This window comes from Saccostrea cucullata, unplaced genomic scaffold (assembly GCF_032062105.1).
Source record: "Saccostrea cucullata isolate Sc308-1 unplaced genomic scaffold, CSIRO_AGI_Scuc_v1 ctg352, whole genome shotgun sequence".
Classification (NCBI taxonomy): Eukaryota; Metazoa; Mollusca; class Bivalvia; order Ostreida; family Ostreidae; genus Saccostrea; species Saccostrea cuccullata.
The window spans coordinates 194,725-215,232 of NW_026926384.1; the positions used below are offsets into that span (position 1 = coordinate 194,725).

Sequence of the window (20,508 nt, forward strand, 5' to 3'; positions counted from 1 at the left end):
ACGAATAATCTTTTTTAAATTTTTGATAGTTTTGAGAGGTGTTAAGTGTCCCAATTAATTTAAATTGCTTTATGACATCAAATGACGCAAAAATATGTTTATTAGGCATGTTTTATCTTATTGACAAGTGAAATTTTTATTTTAATATAAAAAGTAAAAGAAGATATTTTAAGTGAAAAAAAAATACAATGTACATTTACTTGCACGAATATCTAAATTACAATTCGTCTTGTTTATTTTTGAAGGGTTTGGATGCATGCTTGCATAAATTTTTGCAAAGTCTTTTATCGTTTTTATTGTTTTAAAAAGGCATTTTTTAAAAATACCATTGGCAAAGCATATTATATTTTCTGTTGAGTGTTTGGTCTCACTATCGAAGATTTTATTTCAAAAACGAGATGCAAAGGTGACCATATTTCTTATAAATAGATTAGAAAGAGGAAAAAGCAAAAATTACAAGAAAAATATGTTGTTTAATATTTAATATTAAATTCCTTGCATCTAGTCCTGCAAAAAAAAGAAATAGTTGTTAAATCTATTTTTGTTAAGTAATAGTTGTACTTTTAATTGTAATAATTATAAATAAGTAGCAGTAACGTAATATAGGATTTATATTGTTTAAAGGAATAAGGAAGAAATTCCATAACGAAAAAAAAGAACAACTTCATTAATAGAAAAAAAAACAACTTAAAGGGATGGTTACTTCAAAACAGGGGTTACAGATGCTCAGAAAAAGACCTAAGAAATGTTAAAAATTAAAGCTTTAAATTAAAACGACAGAGAAAATTGCAAAAAAAAAAACAAAAAACAAAAATAGAGAAAAAAAAGTCATTTGGCAATATCTTCATTTTTGTTAGTCAGTCCCATCGTTGAAAAAATCCAATATAGATAAATACTAGTAGGAAAACAGTGGGTTGTAAACTGAGATAAATATGAAAAAAAACAGTGGGTTGTTAACTGAGATAGATATGAAAACAATGGGTTGTAAACTGAGATAAATATGAAAACAGTGGGTTGTAAACTGAGATTAATATGAAAACAGTGGGTTGTAAACTGAGATAAATATGAAAACAGTGCGATGTAAACTGAGATTAAAATAAAAACAGTGGGTTGTGAACTGAAATAAATATTCTGAACTGATATAATTATAAAAACAGTTGGTTGTAAACTGAGATATAAATGAAAATTGTGGGTTGTAAACTGAGATTAATATGAAACGAATGGATTGAAACTGAGATAAATATGAAAACAGTGGGTTATAAAATGAGATCGATATGGAAACAGTGGGTTGTAAACTGAGATAAATATGAAATCATTGGTTGTTAACTGGGATAAATATGTAACAGGGGGTTGTAATCTGAGATAAATTTGAAAACATTGGGTTGTTTACTGACATAGATATGAAAACATTTGGTTATTATCTGAGAAAATTATGAAAACAGTGGATTGTATACTGAGATAATTATGAAAACAGTGGATTGTATACTGAGATATATATATAAAAAACAATGCGTTGTAATCTGAGATAACTATGAAATTAAGTTGTTTGTGAACTGAGATAAAAATAAAAAAAAAACAGTGGGTTTTAAACTGAGGTAAGAGAAGAGTAAGGTCACATCCTAGAAGGGAACCTGGATGAATGAACAAGTTAACAGTCGCTTGTGAACTGAGAGAAAACAATTTCATCAGGATTGAGAAATTCTAATCGTTAACTATATATAAATACCGAATTAAAATTATTTATATTAAATCTATAGGTCTGTTATGCATATTTTTTTTCGTTTGATTTTGAATGATTCTTTCTTATTTAATTGGCTTTTATATTTAATTTTTTTAAAAAAGCTTAAATTTACAAATAATTATGATAGTTCAAATAAAACGATTACCATGTCCAAGAAAAACAGAATCCAATTCCCTGACCCCCCCCCCCCCTCATTCATGTCTATTCTGAAGACGCACATACAATTTATGTCATAATAAATCACAAATGAAAAAAAGTGAAAATGGTTGGTGATAATAGTTGATTATATTTTTGCTATGGACATCATCTTATACAATAGATAAGTGATAACACAGTACTATTAAAATTAATATTTTGTTAATTGAGGAGAATCGACATAAATACGTAGTTCTGAATTAAGGATATCCCATATCGAGATATTATTCTGAAATAATTTAATTTTACTTGTAACACGTCATTTGATTGGCTTAAAGATTTTATCCATTTTACATTACATAACTTGCCTACGTCACAATGAGTTACGTCAAAAAACCTATTTCTCCGCTTGAAGTTACATTTAAGATTTAATCAATGGGAAGTCTTATTCTTGGGAAAACATTGTCTCATTGTTTGCACTGAAATCAAATTATAAGGAATAATGCTTATTTCAACTTATTTTATACGGTATAACAAAACTTGGGGCAGTTTACGTTTTTTTTATAAACCGCTTTGTATATGTGCGTATAACAATACTTTTTTGTTATTGGTGTAACAAAGTAAACAACGGGTGGGGGTCTACTTTTTTCCTCTCTATAATCGTAAGGAATACTTTTATACACAAGAATTAAATTTTTGCAAGCTCGTTGTCTCGGGTAATTACTTGAAAATTTAAGTCATTGCGAAGTCATCGTGTCATTAAGTCATTGTGATTTAAAGCATTTTCTAAGAAACTCCTATCGTAGAAGAGAACAAAGAAAAAAATGAAAACAATCGGTTGTAAAATGAGACAAGTGAAAAAGAATTAAACTTATACCAGGAAAAGACACCAGAGTCTGACTCATCTGTTTCCTACAAGGATATTTACTTGAAAGAAGACGTTGATGTAAATCTAACAACCAAGCGCTATGATAATCATGATGAATTAAACTTTTCTAGTGTCATCTTCCCTTTCTTATGCAGCAATATACAATATTTTTGTTTTTAGCTTTAAAGAGCAATATTTTATGTTCAACTGTTAGCAATTTAGCAAGGATGTATGTATATTCTATGTAAAACTGATAGCAATTTAGCGAGAATGTATATATATTTACATCCACTGAATATTTTCTCCTTTATTTCTTTAGAAAACCCATTGCGTTAATCACTGCATGAACGACAATTGGCATGTTGCCGGTACAGATTTTTTCATCAGTGGCTGTTCAATCAATGAAACGTATAAAGACGTTCTCATCATTAATACAATAATTAATCTTTTTAATCCTACATTAAATGATTATTTTAACAGATATAAATATAAACAATAAAATGTCTTTCTTCGTTAGTTATTACTTGAATTAATGGAAGCAGCTATTGCAGAAAACAATTACATAACCCGCTTAAATTTACGCTCTATTTCATTTACTTTTTAAACGTAAATTATATGTTTTCTTTTGTAATTTGTTTGTCATATCTAGTATTTTGACAGTTTATAGAAAAATCTATAAAAAAGTATGTGACCAAAATTGTAAATAAATCTTTTGATTTAGACAGGAGTATTTGCGTAGTTGAAACGCAGCACAGTTAAGGTTACAGAAAGGAGGCGGAACCTAATTTGTACGGGAAAACTTGACTATGACATCAATCACAATATACGTCATACAACATTTCTTTAAAATACCAGAAAATGAGTTTATCTGCTAATTTAACTAGTAAGAAATCATCAAACTACATACTACAGCGTGTTGTTTCGTCGTTAGTTAAATCCCACATAACAGGTTATAAACAAGTCACTGATCGCAATACACTTGTCAATATGACGTCATATCTTACAACGTGACGTAGTTTGTATGCAGTAAAAGACAGATAGAGTAATATTTTCTCAACAAAATATGTATTCTCTAATTAAATAAAATATTGTTAACATATATTCTATGGGCCAATAACTTGAATTTAATGTCTTCTTCACTATTTTATTAATATATTTTCTGTACATTACGTATTTAATTGACACTGCCGTATAATTGTATGCAAGTACATGGGAGGGTAATGTGGCGGGTCTTAATAAATCGAACTAGTGCAAGAGCATACACTCTATATATCAAAGTAAGCTTTTACATTTCAATTAAAGAACCATTAAGGTATCTGAAAAGTGCTGCGATCCTGATGAAATCTTAAAAACAATTTTTATCAATATTTGATGCCGCTGACCAGCAAAAAATATTGCATTCGGTCATACAAGTATAATTTTAACAATGAAATTGTAGAATTTAGACAGGATCGCAGCACTTTTTAGAAACTACAGTGCGTGTTGAAAATATTTATATACTAAACTTTGAAATTTAACTTGGTTATGCCCTTGCACTAGTGATATTTATATGTAACATCAATACTTCAAGTTAATTTGCTAAAATCGCGTGACTGCCGCATCACGTGACTAGTCTAAATATAAAATATAATCGTCCTCGATATGTAGTTAATAATCATAATTACAATTATCCGATTTAAATGATTTTCTAAAAATAATCGCCATCCCGATTACGAACACATTTTTAAATACAAAGTTTAGTCGATATTTCCATTGCGCACCTTAACTGTTTTGCGAACAGGCTTAATCTAGCGATATGGTGAACCGGCGGGGACAATATGTACAATATGGTGGACCGTGGGTGAAGTTCGGACGTGGTGTTAAAATATTCAGTGATAACCATGATTGAACTTTTGGCCATTTTGATGTTCATTGTACATTTGTAGATAGATCAATTGTTAACTTTTTATAAATCCTGTTGTTTCTTGGTAAACAGGAAGTCTTCCAAAACATTATTTGTTTTCGTTATTAAAGACAAATTTAAAGAATCAATCACACCTTGAGTTCAGTTTTCACATTATCAATCGCGTTTGAAAACTACAGTTCCTAAATATATCAGATAAGTATTATTTTTCAAACAAATTAGAACTACGAGGGTTATCCCAAAAAGACGTAGACATGGAAAACATTTTTGTTTCTCTTTGCTACATTTAATTTCCCGCAAAAAGTAACATTTTATGATCATGCATTTCAAATGATATAATGATATCATCTTTAATGAGAAAATTATGAAAAAATAAAGAAAACATGTAAGTGTGCATCGGCACTCGCAAGCAAACATAATTTACACCCCTTATAACTTGTATGTCGTCATTATTTCTTTTTTCAGCTTCACACACATCTGTTAATATTCCATATTTATTTTAAGTGAAAGACCACTCTTGAATAAGGGACTTATTTGAATATACTATGATCCGTTTCTTGTAATTGTTTGTTGTTTTAAAAGCAGTTTTAAATTTCTTTGGATCTTCAGTCGAAAGAACGTCTTATACTATAGGCGGCAGAAAAAGCAGACTGTTTGACGTCGTTCGTGGCACAGATTGTTCCCCGTCGTCTGCGTTTAACAAAAGTACTCTACTTCATACATGCTGAAACTACTTTCGGTATAAATGTTAATGAATTTCATGCCATTTAAAAATATCTACTCTATTAAAATGTAGTGTGTAATGTCATTTATGTACTCTTTTTTCCCGTCTTTGATGTATCTAAACCTTATCCAAAACAATTTGTTACTTCTCCGTGCGCCGGTTACGCGTTTGACGACGTCTTTTTCATCAAACTCTATGCCAACAACACTTTGGAAATCATAACACCAATCTTCTGTTTCTGATGCTGTTTATATGAAATTTTGACATATTATTCAGATCTTGATTTGAATTTCACTGATCTAGGTTTCACTGATTTAAATTTGTGTTCAATGTTTCACGCAGTACTAAAGAAACAAAGGCAAATGTAATACTGCATAAGTGGACATTTTAGCGAGACGCAAATTTAGCGATTTCTACTTAAAATCTGGTATTTTATTTTTAGCTAGAAGTAATTATAGCAATTTTAAAATGCTAACTTAAGAAGCTATTACAAATAATACGCAAATAATTTTTAGCGATATTCAATTTTAGCGATGTCAGCACCATCGCTAATAATGCAAAAATTAAATACTCGCTAAAATTCTAATTATAAGGTAGTTATATTATTAAAACATTCCGAATTTTGCTCGTGCGCTGAATAGACCTTATCTATTAAAGAATTCACAATGTTAAAATAAAATTGAATATATTATGTCTATGCAAAATTTTGTTAGTTTTGGGTGCATGTTTAAAAAGTTATAAACATTGTCTATGACTTTTTGGACAACCCTCGCATGTAAGCGTTCATAAGCTTCTAGTTTTAGTAGAGATTTGAGTCAAAAATCCGTAAAAAGTTTTCTTCTCTCTCTTAATATACGATAAACAATTTATAAAAACATTACATTTATAAAGCCTCTATCATCAGAAGACTACTTTTCTCGATAACAGTACTGTGGTGATTCATTAAGTACATCACTTGAAACACATACATGGTTTCTGTATTCTAAACTTCATTGTCTGTATTAAATCGGAGACAAGACATAATTACCCCCCACCCAGACACAGACCTTATCATTTTGAGGGCCTTCTTTATATCATAATCATTTCGAATTCTTGTGTGAAAAATAAGCATAATAAACATAATAAAAACAGGCAGATTCCAACACTTCTTTTTCTCTCTTTCATCAGAATTCTAAGGATATCAGAGAAACGCCAAAAATATTATGTACCGTATAAAGTGAGGTTATATCAAAATATAAATGCATAGCTTCCAGAATCATCTGTATTAGCAGAAGGACTAAAACAGTAGTCTGAGGGAGATAGTAAAACCCTGACCTACTAAAGACCTGGCTGACCTGACCAACATAAATTTCATCATATCATATTTTTAGGATATTTTCTTGATAATAATATGAAACTAAGTTATATAATTATCTATATTTACATTTTTACCAAATTTATTGTTATTTATCTATTCATTTCGTAGAAATGTAATGACCTGACCAAATATGAATTGACCTGACCAAAACCAAAATCATCAACAAAAGTTATATTTTTTAAATATCTGTTATGTTTTAAAAGATTGTCTTCATTATAATGGTTAATTACTTAGATAAAATGGTTTAGAAACATTTTTTACCTCAATTGTTTGAATTTAGTTTATATCATGGAATTCTAATGACCTTACCTAATATGAAATGATCTGACCAAAATGAAATGACCTGACCGATCAATGAAAAATCATTGATAGTAGCTATCTTTTTTTTTCAGATATTCGATACATTTTAGAAAATATTCTTCATTTTGAAGTTTAATATTTTTGGTAAAATTTAAATACTTTTAGAAACAGTTTTACAAATGTTATCAGTATATCGATCATCATGATCATGAAATTTTAATTTAATGACCAGCTAACAATATATAACTAAAGAAATGACCTGACCAAATATGAAATAAACTGACCAAATACAAATCATTAATGATAGCTATCTTCTTCTGAATATTAGACACAGTGTAGAAGATATTTTTCATTGGAATATTTCATATTTGAGATAAAAATGCTTTTAAAAACAGAAATATTTAATTGATAAATCATAATTAAAAGTATGTCTATAACACAAAATATAAAATTTTGATTAATCTAATATGTTATAGTATTTGTAAAATATAAATGATCTTACAAAAATTGTATATAAAGACCTGACTGTCTATATCGCTACTATAAACCTGACCAACCATATGATTGTCTTGATGTGAATGACCTCATTGACCTGACTGACCATTTCTACCAAAGACCTCGCCTATCATTTCTTTACTAAAGACCTGACCAACCATGTCTATACTTCAGACTCGACCGATTATTTCTACTAAACAGCTAAAGGCTCAACTATTTTTTAAAATAGCTTTATATTTTTCTCTAAACTAAAAGCGTAAATTGTTATCACCTGAAATGAACTTTTTCTTTTTTATATAGGTGTTAAAACCAATTTTCCTGAATTAACGTAGATTTACTGTTTGATGTCCTGACTGATCATGTTTCATATTTGAATCAGTACATTTATAATACGATATTTAAAAGGTTATATTAATAAAAATGTATAAATTTATAATTATATTTTAAATTCTAGTCTATAAAGCATGGTCTGAACGGCGGTAAGTCCTGACCAGTCTAACAAGAATCTTTAAATATTGAATATTTAACAAAGATCTTGATCTGACTGATGTAACAAACTAGCCTAAGGAAAAAATTCATTAGCTTAACCAGTTGTGCCGAAATTTATTGATTGATTATTTTTTATTGGGGGCAACATAAAGACCTGATCAATGTAGATAATGTGATTTGAAAAGCCACATGGCTTGAGGAAAAAATAAGCAAAGTTATTAATTAAATCAAACAGATAAAACAGAATAAAAAAATAAAACTTGACTAAGTTTATAAAGAAATTGTGGATTTAAACAAGTCTTCATTGTTAAAAGTGTTAAATGTATACATGTTAAACAATTATCATGATTATAGATCAAGCTTTTAAAAAAACTTATTAAAATAAAAATTTCATGATCAGAGATCTATATAATAGTAGATTAAAGAATATTGATTTAAAAAATTGATCTTAAAAAAATCATATCTTTGTTCAACTATAAAAAAATCATAACATCTTCAGATCAGAAATCCATCATTAGACATACTCTTACGAAAAAATAGATATATATTTCGAAAGATAATTGAATTTTAATTACCCTATTTTAATCAGTATAATGAAGTTTAATGTTAACAGGTATTATACAAGCAGTATACTCAAGGGATATTAAAAGGTAATGGTTAAACAAACAACATAAGTCAGTTCCCCTTTTGACACTTCTATCACAGTAACATTGGAATCAACAATGTAAACTAGGAAACAGTAATTAATCCATTTCAATTTAAGAAAAAACACAGATTTTTGCATGGATATTATATTTAAATGTAATTGAATTAAAATAAAATACCCAAGAATTGTTAGAGAAAGAAGGATTAAATTAAAATACATTTACCATAGAAATAGTAAAATTTAACAATTTCAAGTTTATCATTTTTAAACTGAATTTTGAAAAAAAAATATAATATTATTTTTGTTTCTTTCAGAAATTATAAAAAAAAAACATTAATACACAGGTATCACGGACTATTACATGTAACATGTTTAAATTAAATAATCATTTTTTTTATAATTAATACGTTTGTCTGCATAAGTGTTACAAGTACAGTTGTATCCAATTAATCTTTAGATGTGATAGATTTAATCTTAATAATCAAATATTTAAAACATTGGAACATGTGAAAAAAAATGAACATAATGTTTACAAGTAAAGTCTAGTATATAAAATACATGTATCTAAATATTAAATACATGTAGCTGCTTTAATTACATTATATTATACATAAACTGAATCTTTTACTCAAAAATTTCGATTATTGCACCCATAAATGCAAAACTAAAAATTTAAATATATAATTTGAATAAAGTTTTAGTGTCAGGTCTTCACTACATGTATATGGTTGGACAGATCTTTTCATCGGAACAAAATTTTAAAATACTATTCAGGTAAGTTAAGGTTACAATCTTCGCAGGTAAGTTAAGGTTACAACCAAATATTCTACTTGCCTATATGCTATGACGTCATAGTAAGCTAAATGATGTGAAGTTTAGAGATAACAATTTCTTATAATCGATATCTAAGATTGATTTGAGGTCGTAAAAATTAATCAAAATATGCAGAGGCATAATACAAACAGAATTTTGTCGTTTCTGGGTCTCTGAAGTTATCACAGGGGTTAAATACCAAACCCGTGACGTCATAACTGTTGATCATGCAGTAGCAGAGTGAAAGTAAAACGTAACGAGAATTCATGTAAACAAACACAAGAAATCAGAGTTTAAATATATCATGTGTGATTCATGTGGTAATAAAGCTTATGAATAAGGTATGGTAATATACTTCAACAATTTCTTTGTAAGATTAAAGCTGGGAGGGTGTTAACTTGCCGATCAGCCTTTCCTCTGTCGTTCGTAACAAATAGGATGCAAAAGTTCAACACTACGCCGCACACTTTGAAACTTAATTTTTGTTTCTATCTAAAGTTCTTATTCTTTTGTTTTTGGAAAGTGCTGCTAGAATCGTATGGTTTACGGGAATTAAAGTATTTTTTCAATGTTACTAATTGAAATTGATTATACCCGGGGTAGTGTTGAACTTTTCACTTTTTAATTAAGGCATATTTTCTAATTAAAGACGTCACGTGGTGACTTTTTAATTAAGGCATATTTTCTAATTATATCACGTCGTGGTGATGTGCTTCATGTAGTATAAGTCCTATTGAAGTGTATAGAATGCATAATTATAACAAAAGTTTTATGCTTGACTTTTCCGATTTATTAGTGATACATAATTATAAAAAAGTCTTAATTCGCCGAATTCTAGTCCATGTGCTGCCTTAACATGCCCGCATTAAGCAGAAATGGTCGTTCAGGTCATTCATATAGACACATGGTTGGTCGGGTCTTTAGTAGGTAGAGTCGGTCCGGTCTTAAGCATTGGACATGGCCATGCAGTCAGGTCATTAAAATATATTGTTTATGTCATCAATATTTTTTCAAATGATTAAAAAAAGATTTAGTATAATTTTTCAATTGTATGAGCATTAAATTCTTGAAATTATAGTTTGTGAAAATTCACAGATTTATATAAAATTAGACAATTTGCTTGGTCAGGTCAATGCAATTTTTTATGTACAAGTTCATACTACAGCTCATAAATGTGTGTTTTCATGTCTGAAGTGTTTAATTTATTAAGTATTATGCCTAATATAATATCATTTATCATACTATTGATTGTGATAGAACATAAAGTATGAAAGATTTTAAAAAAAGATAAACATTTTAAGTGATTTTTATTTGGTCAGGTCATTTCATATTCGGTCAGGTCATTTCATATTAGGTCCGGTCATTAAAATTCCATGATCTAAAGTGACAATTGAGGTAAAAAAAATGTTTCTAAAACAATTTTATCTAAAGTATTAAACATTATAATAAAGAAATTTTTTAAACATATCAAATATTTAAAAAAAAATACATAACTATTATTGATGATTTTGGTTTTGGTCAGGTCAATTCAAATTTGGTCTGGTCATTACATTTCCATGAAAGGAATAAATAAATAACAATAAATTTCGTAAAATTGTGTATATAAATATTTATTTAACTGAATTTTATATTATTATCAAGAAAATATTCTTAAAAATATGATAATTGGTCTTAAAATAGTGATTTTTGACGAAATATATGTTGGTCAGGTCAGTCAGGTCTTTAGTAGATCAGGTCTTTAGTATTCCCCTAAGTCTGAGAACAAAAGATTATTGTAATAAGTAGAGACACATTATATAAAGACAGATTTTCCACCACATCCCACCTTAAAGACACTTCATGAGAATGAATCACAAAAGCTGATGCATACCATGTTCTAATAGTTTCTCTCTCTCCCTCTTTCCTTTTGAAAGTAAGAAAATTTTCCTGTCTCCTATTAAACCCTCTATATAAAGCGCTCAAGGACATATTGCAGTGATGTCTACTTCATTATAAATGAAAACTTGAAGTGCAATGTCCGGCCTTTCTATTATTTTTTCAATGGTGTACACGAATTTTATCCTTTGAAAACTGGTTAAATCAGTTTATCCGAAATGTAATTTCTAATGTACATTTTACGAAACTTCCTGTTATAAATGTGAATTTTATCTTAAAAATAAAAAATATCTAAGAATTATTTCACTTCAGCTATAATATCAAATTAAATTTCTTATATAGACGGTATTTCATCGGGGTTTGGCGAGACAATCAAATTTTTGCGTCACTGGACCTTGGAGTCATACAAATATAATTTGCTTCGAAAAAACTTTCAATATACAAATGACATGTTTTATTTCTATAGCACAGGGCATTATTTTTCCTGTCGGTATATATTCTGCATGATTGATGTGCCTTTTTCTAAAGTTTAAACCAAAATGTCACATTATTTTACTTGTTTTTGATAATCTTATATAAATCAAAAGAATTTGAAATAAACGCTAAGATATAGTTAATAAGCTACAAACGTTTTATAAATTGTTGAACAAAAAATAAAGGACATAAAACACTCTTAAGAAGACGTGCCAATCACGAGGAGTCTCCTCTTTGAGATGAGTAATCATAACAAAATACAAGCACCCTTTAACACACTTTATCATCATAAGTGTTTAACTTCTCCCTTTTCTAATAATGAGGAAGAATAAAACACTTCAAAATATCTTACATAATTTTGAGTGAAGCTTTGTCATAATTAGAGTCTACTATATGGAAAAACCGTGGAATATCAAGGACTAAGCATAATAATTAATATAAAATACGCAGTGAGATACAATAATCATCAATGCATTTAATTAGATTTGCTATTAAAGTTTATTACCCAAACATCCCCAGTTGTCTGTCAATTGAAAGTAGGATTTTATAAATTTGTAATTCATAAATCAATTTTACTTAAAATTTGCAACTTTAATTCTGATCACATGTATATGAAAATAAAATTTTCAATTTTCTCTCTCAAATGGAAATGAAATCTTTTTAACAGATAACAAATATTATCTTTTTAATGGAGCATTTTATTATTTTTACTGTCGGAAGTATGGGATGATTTCAGTTATTTATTTAAAACCTGAAACGCCACATTATTATTTAAACATTAGTTTTGTGGACTGTTTCATAAATCAAAGAATGAAACATCAAACCCGGAGATATCACCAATCTGCGGAAATAATAAAAAACAACAAATAGTTATTGTTTAAAACTCTGAATTGAATACACTATTGTCACACATGTGTCTTACTCCCGACCACATGGAAGAGTTGTATAAATCAACACACAAAACGTTTAGGAAAGGTAAAACATCACCCTCAAAACCACATAAAACAGATATTAGAATTACTACTCAAAAAGAGGTCTCTTATTGTAATCTCCTTAAATTAGATACAATATCGACGTTTTACTTTTTAAAAATATTTATTTTTCCTCCAACAACGATTTAAAAAATCTACTTTAAAAACATTTTTGATCAACCCTAGTATGCTTTTTTTCAACATTCTTTATCCTTTAGATTTATTAATGTCAAATTAGAAATTATAAAATTGATAACAAAAGGAACCTTATTGGTAATCCACTTCTTCCATGTGTTATGAATTCAGAGGAAGAGCCAGAAGTTTACGGCAAATTATGTCTAAAAAGCAGAGGCATTGATTCATAAGAATTTATTTTTTTGCAGGTTTTCGAGATAAAATAGGGCAATGTTCAATGCTTTTTATACAATGCCCTATCGCTGATGTCCTGTTGCTTAAAAATCAAACATATTACTTTTATTTAATAAACAGAAAACGGGACAATTGTAAAACCTCTATCATCACGAGACTCTACTTCTCTCTAAATAAGAATGAACATGATAGAAAAGGATTGTATTTTCGTTACAAAGTACTAGATAACAAAATCCCAAGACTGTAGAAACAATTTGAGGGAATAAAAAACGATAAAGTAACCATGGCAGTATTATAAAATTGATAAACAGAATGGATGTTGCCTGTATAAATGTTTTATTTAAATATGATTGACTTCAAATTGTTTAACTTTCCTATTTAGTATTTTCCATTCATATGGTGACGTCACAGCTTGCCGGTTGAGAGCTGCAAATTTTGTCCTAAACTCGTTACTAAGGGCAATTAAGAAGGGAGGGCTCTTTTTCGTGTCAGCACCTACGACGACAAGGGACCTCGGTTTATACAGTCTCATCCGAAGGACCGGTCTCCACGTCACACAGGGGAACTTCTTACTTCGCGACGCTAGACTCTATCCATTGCGGCACGCGGGCGACTTATTAAAAATGAATCAAACTAATAAATGGTTCACAGACGCACAAACACCGACATCATATCAATGTCTCAGGTATTTAACTGCATGGTCTTTGAAAACTTGCTGATAGTATGCATGGAAAAAAGGAAAATAATATAACCAGGGGCAAAAGTTTGATATAACTGTCATTTTGCTTTCTCTCCTTTTTTATCTTAAACGTTCCTCTTTTTACATGTATTATTTTTGCCGATTTTCCTCTATTGTATAATTTTACACGTGCTCCACTGTGTGATTCACTCATTGCTTAAACATTCTCAAGAATGTTCTATTTAAAGTACAAGTGCTGAAGTTTATGCGTTACATGTTTATAATGGCTTTCTTTAAAAAAAAACAACATGATTTACAGAGAACAGGTAAATAATAGTACGTCTGCAAAATTAAAACTTTCTTTTTAAATCATTGATAAAAAGCATAAATATAATCAAAAAAATATACATATATACATTGCAAAAATACTTTTTACATAGAATGCATTAATATTGTATACCTACGTATCAAGAGAACAATAGCATATAAATAATCTGTACTACAAATCCAGATAGCAATCACTCACTTACAATACGAAAAGCGTACCTTGAAAACTTTCCAATTTTGATGTTATTGGAAGCAAAACACAATATCATTTTCGTACTTTTTTCACGCATGGATTACATTTTATTTTTACACGGAAAAGATGTTAGATGTGTAAATCTTCATTTTTTTTACCTTTTTCTGTTCTAAAATCACGGTGAGTACATTAATCTATGAAGGAGGAGACCTCCGGTTATCTTCTTTCTGTATATTTCTTGGTCTCTGAGTCATTATCGAAAATACGCACTCTTTCGCGTCTGTGTCAATTTGAACGGAAAAACATGTTTGAGGCAAAAATATATCTCATAAGGCTTTAAAAAATCAAAACTTTATTCTCTGAATACATTAACTTATAATGTTATTGCTTAAAGTAAAAAAAATATATATTATTTTATAATAAGATATAACTGACTTCATGCTGTCAATAGATTCTGTCAATTGTCTTTAGCCTACAACAACTTAAAAATCATATTTTCTAATTCATATATCTTACTATTAGAAAATATAAAAGAATGTGTCTTTCTACAATTGTTTCATCATTATTTTTTTTTTCATTTCTTTCTACAACTTTATTTAGCCTGTTATCATTTCTCTCTACTAATTTATTAAGCCAGTTTTCAGAGAGGACTCCGTTTATTTGATTAGAGTTTAATGTACGTATTAGAAGGGGACTGGTTTTAATATTTGGAGAAAGCGGGATAACTCTATTAATATTTACGACTCCTCTGACTAGAAGCGGTGAATCCCCAAGTTAAAGAAATCTCCATTTGTCACATATATATCATCTTCTTCAGGTGATATTCTATTATTTTCAGTTTATTACGTCTTTTATCTATGGAACGAGATTGATGTTTATTTTAGGAACATGTTTTGACTCGATATGAGAATGATAAATGTATGAATTAGTGTTACAGGCTACACAGTGAGAAAATAAACAGTTGCCAACATGTGGGTAAACAAGTATTGTCATTGTTTATAGATGCATATGTATTTATATGTTTATATTCTCTTAGGACGAATAGCTCTTTAGGTATAAAGTGACAGAGAATATAGATTTAATTGATAGTATTAAGTAATTTGGAATTTAAAAAAAGTGTTGATATTTATTTGATAACTGAGTAATTTTGACCTTAATTGTGCACTCTAACCTCAAGCGTAATGGCTGCGCCCAGTATTTACATAAGAGTTCGAGAGAATATAGGTTGTTTTATTTTACTATGTAATTCAATTTTGTTGAGCAAGATTAAATCTATTAGTAAGAAATAATAACTAAAGTATTAATAATGTATGTATATTCCCATTTATTGTAATTTTGTTTTGAAGAAAACCATATCTAGTCATAAATCTTGATTGCAGTATGTCCTAATAAGTCAAATATCTTGTCCGCTTCAAGTATTACAATTAGGTTATTTTATTATGTAATTCATTTTTTCGTTGTTGAGCAAGATTAAACCTATTAGTAAGAAAGAATAACTACAGCATTGATTATGTACGTTTTTGCATATTTATTATAATTTTGTTATAAGGAGTAGTCATAAATAATGATTGCATTGTGTCGCAATAAGTCAATATGTTTTAACTTGTTAAAGTATTACCTGAAGAACCAAAGGGAGAAGATGATACATATGTGGCAATGGCAGAATTTTTAAAACTTCGTCAGACATATACTTTTTTGTAATCATGCCAACTTAATGGTAAGCAAAAGTACTCAGGCTATGAATTAAGTCTTATAATACACCAGGCAATATAAACATTTATATCAGTAACATAAGAACACAAAATGGCATTATTTCCTTTATACACGAGCTTGTTTTACTTATCAATTGAATAGAACTAATAAACTTTATGACATGACTAGAATTCAGTACAATAGAGCTATTTCATTGAACGCAGGTAACAGTTTGTAAATATTTAAGCTCTTTAAAAAAAATTTTTGGGAGAAGGGGGGTATTAAATATTCATAAGATGATTTATAATTAAGCATATTTTTGAAAGATATAAAAAAATAAATGCAAATATTTTTATTTTTATACCTCCAGCATTGAAACTGTACCTTTTTTTCTTTCTCAATCCTTTAATCAAGTTTGTCTTCAATACATTTATAATTTGAAAGCCTTGCAACATGTATCTGCTTCTAGCTACAGAAACCGTAGCGTTATGTTTTATATTTTAGTTATTGATGAAAACACAACCGATCTCGTAAAGTAAGTATTGAGCAGTTAACGACGTTTTTTGCCGACTTTGGGGATATATTTTTCTTTATTTCAGCATTGAGCTATCAATTATCTTTCATTCCAAAATGTAAGATATACTCTTTTTTCAACCTGTATATTGTATCCGCCTCCATTCCCTTTATAGACTTCTCTTGTGACACCCCCCATCCTCGAAAAAAGTTTTTTTTTTATCAATTAAAAAACGATTTAATAAGATTTAAAAGGATGATTATAAAGGGGCAGGGGGGATAAAATTCACAGGTTGTTAAAGAGTATTTCTCAAATTAGGAAAGGACAGGTGGTTCATTAAACAATGCAGGAAAGTAAAAAAAAAGTATCCCTCTCCGTGCGCAAAATTTTGCGCCGTAAATTAGCAACATTTGCATCACGGGATCTGTAGCATTTGTGTCTAAAAGACTAAAATATATGTCAATGTGAAGTGAAGGTTCCTGAGGGTGGCTTATAAACTTCAAACTGCTCAAAAAGAGCGGGAAATTTAATTTTCGCTTATGACGTTACTCTGTCAAGGCCTTCAACGTTAATGTCATGAAAATAAATCATATAATACTTTGTTTTCCCATTCATTGGTTTGGCATTACATGCAGCCTTTTCCACACACTGTATATAAAAAATACACGAACAAGTAACAAGAAATATTGGTGTTTGAAAATAAAATTTACGTAATTATCATCTCAATATCATTTATAAACTGTAACAGAATGAAATTCTAATTATCAACACACATGTACGGAGATGACAGACTGATGGATACTACTTCTACCCAGTTATGTGACCTTTCACGGGGATCAGTTGAAATTCAAGGAATGTATTTAAAAAAAACATTGTCTTTGTTGTTAACATACTTTGTATCATTAGACTATTAATTATAAAACTACAATTAATAAAATAAAAACAAAACTTTTATAATGTAACAATACTTAATGCGATTTTCTTGTTTTTAGTTATTAATGTTACATGTACAACATTATCTTAAAAATAAAACATATTACGATTTTTCAATAAATTCATTACACATAATAACATTATATATTTATTACAATGTATATACTGTAGAAACCACCATTATGTCTAAAAAAAAAGTTTTAATCATCTAAAATAAAACTATATAACTTTTCATATCATGGGTGAACAAGTATGAATATCAAGATATAAAAAGTCAGGTAGGTTTGATCATCATGAGAGTCTCATTTATCTGTTTACTATCAGTCACTGTAGGATACCATGGAGATTCCCAGGACCCCGGGGACCATTGACCGTTAAGGAAGGCCCGGTGGCAGATTTTGAACCACCAGCCTCCTCTACGTTTTCTGTAAGCAGCACAGTGACCAGTACTAAACCTGTCGTTATCTCTGTCCGGGGTACTGAAGGACATCCCAGACAGATCATGGTAAGAAGAACCAGTGTGTAACATAGCGTCACCTGTAAAATTATCAAAGAAAAATATAACATGAACACCTATTTCAGATTAGATCATTATAATTTACTAAACATTTAAAGCTTAAAGCATCTATAGTATTCAACAAATAAATCTTTTTTTCGGAATTACTTTAAATTGCATTGCTTTCAATTACAATAGATGTCCACTGTTTTCATTTCATATCTAAAGTTGTTTTTCTGTTGTTATTTGATTTCTTTTTTGACTGTATACGAACATGTTGATTAGTCTCAACAGAAATAAAAGACTGATTGATTTATTGATTGTATCTTGTTTAGCGTCCCTCTCGAACATTTTTCACTCATATGGTGACGCCATCACTTGCCAGTTGAGAACTAGAAATTTTGTTTTATAATACATGTTCTACACGGCAATTGAGCAGTGAGCTATGTTTTTTGTGCCAGCATCTACTACGACACTGGACCTTGATTTATACGGTCTCATCCGAAGGACCAGTCTTCACGCCCTACAGTGGGATTGGAACCCGCGACGTTAAGATTCCTTACTTCACGGCTCTAACCACCGCGCCACGCGGGTGACGTCAATAAATTTAATTATTATTTCATTCACGAGAAGCCTTTTTTAAACTTTGAAATGGGGAAGCCTGTATACGTACATATAAAGAAGGGATATTTAAAACAATTATTTCATGAACCAATAAATTGATATAACATTGGAAAATAAATTTTGATTTTTTTTTGGGGGGGGGTGCACCTCTTTAAGTTAACAGTACAGGAAACAATAGCTTTTCTTCCATTTTATCAACACATTAATCATTAGAATTCTTCAAATTTGTGCGACTACACGTTGATACAATTTGTGTAGTTAACTTCTTTCTTTAGTGTTGTATTGTTTTTGTTAAGTCTACTTCGCATATCTTCAACACAAAAGCGGGATAATTACAAAAAGTCCTCGTTATCGAATGTAATAATTACATTTCCAATGCAAGTTGTTTTTTTTAATTCAATAATCGTTTAACACCTTAATTGATTTCTCTGTATGAGTTATGTATCTAACAACATTACGTACAAGTACGCATGTAATGTTTATGACGTGAAAATGTTCAGTCTTTAAGAAATTTACTACTGATTGGCTCATATAGTATGGACTCTTGATTCTCAATATACAAGGAACATTTTACTTTCAAAATATTGATATCCACACATCCCCCCTCCATTAATTACGTAACTATAGGGTAGATTCTCACAGAGAGAATTGATATTTGTCTATCTGTCACAAGAAATTAAACTCTTTCTCCCTCTCTCTCCTAAATATAGGTCGTCATTCGTACATTCTTTTTTCAGTTTACCTACCTAGGGTCCCGGTAGCTGGTCCGCCAAGAAAAAGTCTGTATTTGCTGGTTTCGTCAGCAACAGAGAACTGGTTGTATAATTCATAGAGCCTTGTCCCATTAGTCAGTGTGATACATACGTAGAGGGAGGTGTTACTTCTCTTAGTAAGTTGATGTATAACGTCATTTCCTTAAATATTTTATCGTCGTATAATATATAAAGAATTAATAAAGCAAAACATATTTATTTCAAGTTGTCATATAATTCAACATATGATTATGAAGGTATGCAGAAATTTCTAATTGTGTAGTGCATGCAGCAATGAACATACATGTTTTGAAATCAAAGTAGGGAAATCGTTATATATTGTATTTTACATAAATTGTTATAAATTGTTATAAACTTCATTTTAACTGCTAAAAAATTAAATGCTAATTTAAACTGTTAATAATCAGAAGAATTATCATCCCCTAAAACAACATTAAATATTACAGAGTTATAAAATGGGTACAATGTAAATAGCAAATTAATGGTTTCCCGAGGGAGGGGAATATTTCTACATCTGGAAAATTAACCCTTGGGGAGCCATAAATTTGCTTTGTCCTCTGTAGTCATTCTATAACTGTTTATAGTTTACCAATCCAGTAGGAGTCGTTAGGATTCCCGAATCCCGTTTTGTAGTCCGTCCAGTTTCTGTCGAATGACACTACACCACTGACACGTTTCTGTATAGCCTAAGAATTTATGAATTATGTCGGGTTTATTAAAAAAAAGTAGTGAAGAGTGGTTTTTATGCTATGTTTTACTGTGAACAATGTTTCAAATAGGGTATTCATTAAACAATCACTCAAAACCTATTTTTTTTTCTTTTAATATAATCAATTTTTACGTAATGATACAGTACAGGCAACGCGGGTCCCGTATTTCCCGCGTCCCCGCCGCGGTATAATCACAACGCGGTATTTGGCCAGGTAGACAGGTAAACCGCGTTCCCTCCGCGGGAAATTCATCACTTACCTGTCCCCGCCGCGGTTAAATCATCGATCAATTACTGACAATTAGTATCGTAAACAAACGGGAGTTATCTCCCCGAATTGTAATTTGCAAATTTTCCCTGTAACAAAAAAAAAAAACAAAAACAAAAAAAAAACAAAACAAACAAACA

The 20,508-nt window shown here is 29.6% G+C and overlaps 1 protein-coding gene across 5 annotated transcripts in view; it reads right to left on the bottom strand.

Moving 5' to 3' along the window:
- The window catches only part of LOC134271512 (fibroleukin-like), a 253,551-nt gene that overhangs the window by 187,497 nt on the left and 45,546 nt on the right, over positions 1-20,508 (bottom strand). The window contains exon 5 of one of the 5 annotated variants that reach the window (XM_062753703.1): positions 16,309-18,035. The exons of the other annotated variants lie outside the window; for them this stretch is intronic. Coding sequence (XP_062609687.1) covers positions 17,773-18,035 — 263 coding nt within the window. The 3' untranslated portion in view covers positions 16,309-17,772. Of the gene's footprint in view, positions 1-16,308; positions 18,036-20,508 lie in introns of those variants that run through there. 5 annotated transcript variants of the gene reach the window in all.